Source organism: Notothenia coriiceps, unplaced genomic scaffold (genome assembly GCF_000735185.1).
Source record: "Notothenia coriiceps isolate Sejong01 unplaced genomic scaffold, NC01 NC01_scaffold00037580, whole genome shotgun sequence".
Lineage (NCBI taxonomy): Eukaryota > Metazoa > Chordata > Actinopteri > Perciformes > Nototheniidae > Notothenia > Notothenia coriiceps.
This window is the reverse complement of record NW_011370281.1, coordinates 6,834-15,780: the sequence shown is the minus strand read 5'-3', so window position 1 is coordinate 15,780 and position 8,947 is coordinate 6,834. Positions and strand designations below refer to the sequence as shown.

The 8,947-nt window shown below is 42.2% G+C and overlaps 1 protein-coding gene across 1 annotated transcript in view; it reads right to left on the bottom strand.

The window, feature by feature from the left end:
• Positions 1–6: 6 nt before the first annotated feature.
• The window catches only part of LOC104967706 (autism susceptibility gene 2 protein-like), a gene marked incomplete at its 3' end in the record, with an annotated part of 13,137 nt that continues 4,196 nt past the window's right edge, over positions 7–8,947 (bottom strand). Inside the window, exons 3-9 of the mRNA XM_010797221.1 lie at positions 5,261–5,311; positions 4,973–5,068; positions 2,830–2,901; positions 2,588–2,617; positions 2,204–2,275; positions 748–880; positions 7–41 (exon numbers count right to left, since the gene is read on the bottom strand). Of these exons, the coding sequence (XP_010795523.1) occupies positions 7–41; positions 748–880; positions 2,204–2,275; positions 2,588–2,617; positions 2,830–2,901; positions 4,973–5,068; positions 5,261–5,311 (489 nt within the window). The remainder of the gene's footprint in view (positions 42–747; positions 881–2,203; positions 2,276–2,587; positions 2,618–2,829; positions 2,902–4,972; positions 5,069–5,260; positions 5,312–8,947) is intronic.

Sequence of the window (8,947 nt, the reverse complement as noted above, 5' to 3'; positions counted from 1 at the left end):
GGGGACATGGCCGTAAGGAGAGGGGGCGGGGTGGCCTGGGCCTATCAGAAAAGAGAGGGTATAACAGTGTTATTATTATTATTATCCAGTTATACTTTCTCTAAGTGGACATGCAGAGAGAACATGTAAGTATTCTTCTACAGAAACTACTAAAAATGTAAATGTGAGTTTATATTAACACATATTTTCTGCATCCGAATCTTGTTGGATATACATTTAAGCTAGAGGATGCTGCCACTGAGCAAATGAGCTATTGATATTTAGCTCTCACGTGAGTCTATAGCTGCTTATTGGGGTCATTTCCTGACTGTGCAACAAGCTGGCTTCTTTCACGAAACACTGTTACCATGGCACATATTCCATGAATTGTTAATGAAAGAACCAATTACAGCAGTGCCTCTGACACACCACTGCATAATTACCAGTCAAAGGCTGTTTCGCCTCTCTGTTGCCCTCCAACGCAGGGCAAATCAGTCAATTACCTCACTGAGAGTCATCCATATTCATAGACATATCTGTCTCCCTTTACTGGCAAAACATTTGCTACAAAAGCACTATAATTAAGTGAACATTACAGGAGAGGAGGGAGAAAAAACAAAAACCCGATGCCAGTTCATTACAGTGGTGACGGAGTAATTGCAGCTAAAAACACTAATTTACATAAAGACAAAAATGGCACTGGAAGGGATCATTTGAGTGTTTTGAATAATTTGTGTTGTCACCATGCATTGGAAAGTCCTTACTGACCTGAGGAAGAGAAGAGGGGTCGTGCCAGGTCGTGAGGGTATGGAAACCCTGGGAAGACTCCAGGAGCTGGGGGGCGACTGAACAGGTCCAACTTCCCATTCATGTCTAGTTTGTGAGGATCCAGCTGCATTTGCTGTAGTCAAGAGAGAAGCAGAGTGAGACAAAGAAAGGACATTAGGTGTCTAGACAGAACCAAACGTTTCCAGAGGCAGGATTTATCCTCAGCTACATTTAGTGAGAGATCAGAGGAAGACAGATACATCAACAATGGCTCCATGTCTAAAATTGTAGCTAACAGTGTTATACAAATATATGTATTGGTTAGAAAAACTATATCATTGTTTACGGGGGTTCAAAGCCCAATAATGGCCGACACCATTGGCATAAGCAGAGGATCTCCATGGCGAGGCCACACCATCCTCCACACAAATATTTTTGTCTGTGTCCCAATCATCAATACAATTACATAAGGTGCAGGATTGAGTCCTAAAACACGGAAATTAGTTAGCATTTATGACTTCCTGTTCCCTCGTCTCAAAGTCAATGTGTTCTTGTGAAATTCCTGAAATAATATCTGTGGCAAACACTACCTTAAGAGCGTTTCATGTTTGCTTCTACAACATAACATATGTCAGTAAATACCCCACTGGTGGATTTAAAACAGTGGTTGTTAATGTGTCTAAATGAGACTCCTAAACGTCATCAAGCAGAAAGTTAGCTTCCTTTAGCTTAGCTTTGGTGATAAGTAGACATGCGACTAGGATGTTGTTCTTTAATAGCTTAACTTTAACTTTTTACTTCTGGCAATTTCATTTGACTGAAGCTTTATACATGTCTTAAAAACAGCGGTTGCTAACAAGTGGCAAAATGAGACAATTAAAACTCATCATGCGGAGAGTTAGCCGCCTTTAGCTTAGCGGTGTTGATTTGAAGTGGGAGTTCCTTTATAGCCTTAATTTAGCTTTTTACTTATAGAGATTGCAATTATGCTTTATGCTATTAAGTGGTGTTAAGGTGCAGAAATGATCCTGCTGAACAAAATGTGGAAGTATCATAAACGTGTGTTTGCCACAGATCTTATTTACTGCAATATTGTGAATTTTTATGTAAAAATCTCATTGTTGTTTGTACAAGGGAGCTCTTGCGATGCTAACTTCCGTGTCGGCCTCCACAAATAAGTAATCACTGCACCACATATACTGATTATGTGCTATAAATGTCGTGGTTTTTGATCGGCCTATTTCTATTTAAATGCATTGAGTCATGCAGAAAGCCTTTGTTATCATTATTAACCTTAACAGCATTTTTGTATCCGTCATCGCACCAAGAAATTATCTTACAGGTAACAATCCAACTATGACATGACAAGCCTCACTTATTCCTTTACCCAATACACTGTTTCTGGTTTTACATGACAGCAGGATTCCTGAAAGACATCGTTATCCGTGTCACGCACCTTCATTTTCTGCTGGTGGTGGTAGATCTGCCATGCGATCTGGACATGCACTGCGCACCACTTGCCAGGTTTCTAAAAATTTAGAGAGAAACTGAGGTTAGCCTGCTGGCTTTGATATAAGGAGCTAAAAATGGATTCTGGCATTGAGATTTTCTGGCCAAACTACAAAGTGGGAACTCGTCAGAATTTTTCAACCAGGCAACGGATTAAGAAAAATCTAACCCTGACTTCAGCCCAATGAGACCTCAAAGCTACCCTTAAATTCAGCCAAAACCATGAACTTCCTTGATCAGGAGTGTTTGAAGAATTTGCAGTTTTAGACTTTGTGGCCTGGCCAGAGAGATGAAACATTTTTTACAGAAGATGGACAAGACAACCACTTACCCTGACGGATGTCCTGTATGGATCTGATATCTGTATGGACGAATGGACAATCAATAACGTAAACAACACATATAAAAAGCGGATATGCAGTTCTGCAGGCTTAAAGAATCAACAGTGTTTCGATTCTTCATTTAATACTGAGTGTCTCTTTGCAAATCCATGCATCCACATCTCTTTGAGACACATACAGGGTGGACAACAGGAAAAGAAACAGACTGTTTCAGGATGCTATCGATGCTTACCCGTGGATCCTTCTGCAGGAGTGTGTGAGGTACTGCTCCAGGACGTCCCCCAACGTCAATGGGATTAGATGACTGATGGAAAGAGAGGCAAAAGGAAACAGAAACATGGTTAGATGTACGGTAAAAAACTCAACATTTACAGATCAGACAGCTTAAAGAAAAACAGGATATGTATTCCAAGGCGTTCATAATCTATTTTTTAAGACTTTTTTGGGGGGGTTTGAGAATGACGCTTTGAATATCTGTCGTCACAGTTCCTCTTTCTGTATTAAATCAACTTTATGAAATGAATGTAACCTTGAGGATTGCAGTGGAAATTAATTTGTTCAACCGCTGAAGTCCACACATCTGACAATATTCAGCAGATAAAGACTAATTGTGAACTTAGAAAAGGATTACCTCTGTTTTTTATGAATACATTTTGATTTATTGGAAATGTTTGAATCCCATGAGAGGGAAATGTATTTATCTACTAGTGTTATGCTAATTGTATTATTGTAGCCTCACTGTTATCTGTTACTCTGCAGAAACCAGATACAAAAAAATGAATACATTAATATATGTATTGTAGTCAACAAATGTTTTTGCTTATTGACAGCTAATGTACTCGCTGTTTATAGCTTGTATCTTCACGGTTGATTGCCCTTATTGTGCGGCGCTTCGGATAAAAACGTCAGCTTAATGAAATATAATAAACTGTAATGAATAGACGTGCTTGAAGGATCATTTAGAGAACGAATGTCAGCGTTATGAAACGAAGCTTTGAACTATATTCTGCACGGATACACAGTACAAACAAACAAGATTGATACGCGTTGCATGGAAACACGGGAAACTGAAAACACTGTAAGACACTATAGTGGTGCTAGCTTCCCTGTAACCCTATACCTTCCTACAGCACAGCTCACTAATCCTCAGCGACTGCTTCTGCCTGGCTGATGTCAGTAGATCAAACTGAGAAGATGCTGCAGGCGCTGAGCCGCGTCAGAGAAACACATCTCCCCCCATCTCTAAGTCTTTGGAGTGCCTAGATCAGCCTTATTAATCCATCCCGACACGTCACGGAGAAGAAGATCCGGCAGGGTGACCCCCCCCCCACACACACTAACAAACACACATCCCAAGCGCCCCCTCCCTAGCTACTCTCCAGGAATACTTAGCAGGGGCTTTGGACACATAAGACTGTTCCAAGAACCATCTGGAGGGGCCTTCCACAAAAGGGCCCCCTCCACGACAGAGCCCCCTGGGAACCGGGCCAGCGGATTTAGGCCAGCTTTGATTGGTGGCTTACACCGGGTCACAGCCGCTGGGCATCTGCCAGACAGACTCCTCACACCCCTCCTCACCCCTTCCCCTCCCCTCACATCCTACACTGCCTCTGCATATTCTCCCCTTCACTCTCCTAAACATCACTTTCTCATCTGTGGCCTGGCCTGTCTTAGATCAGTTCAGGTCCAGTCAGGTCTGACAGAGTATTATAGATAGATTTGTGGATTTAAATGGGATGGGGTGAGATTTATTACAATCTTGTTCAGATCTTTGGTGGATGAAGCTCTGCTGCTTCTGTCAACCAAAGACAGAAAACAGAAGGTCTTTTTTTTTTATTGGAGAGAAACTCACTTCTAGCCTTCACAGACCATTTACATGGTATGCACACAAGCCTTTATAACACATGACAGGAAAGGGAAAACCCAAAAGCTAAATAGGGCCTTTTATTTTAAACGTATTACTTCATTGTCTTATCTGCGCTTTTAGATGAAAACATAACTATTTCTTATAAATACATTTCACGTCTCACAGGAGGTTCATAAGTAATGTTTTCTGTTCTATACCAGACCCATTTTTTAAATGTATCGTCCCAGACATGAAATTGGTATGTCATTCTTATGGCCATTTTGTTCCTTAACGCATAACATTTGAATTTGAACTTAAAACTACTACTACTATATATAGCCTCTGGTTGCTAAATGAGTTGCTCTAGTGAAAGTAAGTGCGTACAGCCACTCTTTACATGCAGTAGGAAATTTAAAATATGTTTCTATGCTGATAAAAGGGTGACTTTACTCGACTGCATGTCATCTTATGAAGCATTGAGTGGGTGTTTCAGCGGTGTACAGGCTGAGGGTGGGGGTGTGGGGCTGACCTTGGGTTGGAAGGCTCCTTGCAGCGAGCTGAAGGGTCCTGAGTGTGGGAGCATCGGGGGCATGCCTGGCATGGTGGGGGGGTAGGAGGGGAAGAACTGGGGAGGAAAGAGGAGGACGCGAGATATAAAAAAAAAAGGACACAAAACAAAATCAAGCAGAGATACGTGTAGGACTCGTATGCACACACATCGTCAGAAACGCTCTCGGGCAACATTCAAATATGTCAGATATTTGATTTGCCAAATGCAAATAACACATTTGAATAAGAATGACAAAAAGAAACTCACGTTTGAATGTCTGATGAATGGATTGTCCAGTTTGGGGGTGTATTTGTCGAACTGGAAGAAAAAAAGGAGAGGAAAGAATTAGGAAATAAAATCCTTCGTGTACGAGCTTTAAATAATAAGCTTTCATTACTTTCACATTACAAAAACAAAACACATGATCAACATCTGTAGCTGGTTTGGATCCAGAATAATGAACCCTGGAGAAAAGCAGCTGGCTTGCACCGGTCATGGGTTTACTTGGTCAGATAGGCAGTTCAATTACTAACAATACGAGCGCTTAAGCACACGGCCAAGATGAAGACAGCCTGCATGATTTTCCAATTGAGCGTACAGAGGTTAGGCGTGGAGGCCCGGCTTGTGGAATCAGACCATTTTGAAACCAGTTGTTTCTATTCACTGGAACATTTGTAGAAATGTGAATCTAATTGCTTTTGACTGCCAGGGCCTTTCTTTTTCATTTTCTTCGCAACGAGCCCCGATGGTATGGATGTGAGGGGAGTAGGTGGAGACATACAGCTTGTTTTAGGTGTTAGAAATCCAGATTCAGATTTCAAATTAAGGCCAAATATCTGTCCATAAAGTCACGGAAAGCAAAACTGTTTTGCGTCTGTCTTCTATAATTCAAGCCGAACCATGTAGATGACATTTGCATGCGGTTCGAAGCTAATTCAGGGACAGATCAGTATGAAACCGAGGAAGGCTTGGACATGCTGAAATTGATGTGTGGAAACCTTAGAGCTAATGCCTACCAGAATAATCTAGAATTTGCCGTAGTATGAAAATATGTTCTGATCATGCCCTGAACACATGGGAATCTAGTCAGTAAGCTGAGAAGGGTTGGAGGGAGGGAGAGCCTCATGTATGAATGGTTACTTTGTATGTCTGTTCTCAGGCCAATACTGGCGCTTTATTTTGAAACAGGCTAATTACAAGTGACACTAACTTATTCCTATTCCGCAAATACACAAACCATTTGCAGGTACTTTTTGCGAGTGTTTTCTCAAAGCTCTCTTGGCAGGAGCAGATGTTTTGGGTTTACATAAAGCAGGGAAATGTGTGGGTATGAATCAGTGTTTCTGTGTGTGCTTGTGCAGCGACACGGGTGGTTAAGGGGGGGGGGTTGGGTCAGGCTTAGCACGCCCGTACCGTCTTACCCGTATTAATTTACTTTATGGGAAAGCATCAATCTAATTATTTGTAATTTATACCAGATTTGAGTTGTCTTTAGTCGGTTATCGTTTTGTTCATTGTGTGTGAATGGTGAGAAGATTGAACGGTGGCCAATTAGGCTTAACTTGCTATATTCCACCTAGTGTTGGGATAGAGTGTCGATGATTATAAGGGGGACAAGATCTCGCCTAGTGAACCAAAAAAAGAGTATGATGACGTGTCCGTATACTGTAACAAAAGTCAAAAATTATTGCACAGCAGGATATAATATATTTTTGTTCAGTCGGTGATCGTCTATCGCTGCTCTTGTAAGAGTACGGTGTCTCTGGTCTCTCGTTGAAGATGGCCAGAAGTGTGGTCAGACGCGCGACTTAAGAAAAGCGCAGCGGGCCGGTAGGCGGGAGATGTGGGGGGAGCATTGTGGGACGCCGCCGCCGGTCGATCGGAGTGATGAGAGGGTGTACTTTACACAGGACGGAGCTGTGCGTGAGCGATGATGCTGACTGTCGCTTGCTGGGTTGTCCTGTCTTCGCTATGTCCGTGTTTACTTCGGGTGATCTCATCTATGTCATGTGAGTATGTGATGATCGATGCTCTCGCTTGTGTTCGGGCGAGCAACGATATGGAAGAGTAATGCTGACAATGACATATCAAAGTGGCAGCTCATTGGGAGGACTAGCGTGAGAATGACTGTAATATAGATGCTAGACGGGATATATGCAATGATGTTTGTGCTCTAGTACGTATCTATGCAGTGGGTGGTGAATGAATGTAATGATGCGTGGATTTGAATTATGAGAGTCATCTTAAGTCATATAACATGTAAAGTTTGTGAGGTTAGCTCTAGGAAGATGATGAGTATCTATATAATAAGATCTTCGCATGTGTACCGAGGTAAGTGCAGGATCAGTGATCACATCTGCGTGGAGTATATGAGACAGACAGGGCTATGCGCTCGCGTGTGGCACGACTGTCGTAGAGGCGAGAGGAAGTGCTAAGCATGATGGACTAGACTCGACTGCGAGAAGAAAGCGCCGAGCCAGGCTTTCCGCGAGCGTCATATATGAAGCGTCCTCTGAAGGCGCAGGCGGTCTTAATCGCGCTATGGAGCACTCTCGGTAATCAGCGATTTTGGCGCCTGCTAGTTGGTCTTGTACATATGCATCCTGTTTTTATGGGATGATAACATGAGACAGTCTCTAAGAGTCTGTTGTACGCTCTAGTGTGTGATATAAATGATAGCGAGAGAGTGTAAAGAAACTTAATCGGTGCTTTTTCGTCGAGTGTACATACTGTGAACGAGTTTTGTCCGAGTCTATGATTAAGTATATGCGTATGCTCATTGCCTGCATGTGTTGCTCGAGTATGTAAGAATGAATGATGTGATAGGTGCATGTGTAGTAACTCGCGAATTACGAAGGTGTAGATCTCTTGTCTCTAAGGGGAGTGGAAGAGCTAGCACAGCGGATAGATTACTGCTATAGGTAGATCATAGAGGAGTGATACTGTCGTGATCTATCTCCGGAATTGATGTCGCTTACTAGCTCAGTGAAGAATCTCCGAGAGTGTAGATGTCGAAAGAGATCGAGCACTTTTAGACTTCTAGAAACAAACCCCTCCATCGAGCAGGGGGTGTCTCAGTGAATCTTGCGGATACAAAGATATCTGATAACTTTGTTATGTAATGGGAACAGTGTGATATTCTGCCTATATTCATTTCAACATCAATAATCATGTGCTCCTTATTCTTTGCATGTAACGCTATGTAAATTTATAAGCAATAAAGTCTCATTAAAATAACGGAATATTAAGTGAATACGATTCTGTATCTTATTTTATTACATGCCTAAAATGCGGGATTTTTATTCCTCCCATATCCAACAGATCACATTGTTAGATAGCTGAGGCCATATTATCATGCACTGTGTTGAAATGCTCCGGATGTGTACCGTCGTTCCACCATCTATGTAGTGATGCCAGATGTAACATAGTAGTGTGTTTCTGCCGTACCGTAACGAAACAGCGGTAGAGGACTGATGTAGGTCCTTAATATACTTACTCTTCAATGGAGCCAATTAACAGCTGCTGAATATCTTAATTAATATAATCAAATATTATCCTTTTGTGAATTATGCGTGAATGCTAACTATTATATGCCCATTGGCTTCATATCTGTGCAGCGGCAGCAGTCATCGTAAATAAGCTGATCAGCTTCACTCTTTTCAAGTACAGCGATTTAATTATGTAAATGATGCTAGTGTCTGCCAGCTGCCTCTGCGTTGTATTCTATATTCAAGGGGGAGCTGTGTACTGTAATGTTTCTCTTTCACTGCTTGTAGGTGTTTCCATGATATTGACTTATGGTACCTCACGTCTTCGGCCTCGGACGCTAGGGACGTGTTCTCAAGTTCAAGTGTTTGAGGGGCAGGCGACGTTGTGGACTTTGGTAGGAGCTCTCAGCGGTGGAAATGCTGGATCATAGGCTGCCGGTGTTGTGCTGTCGGGAGCGGCGACACA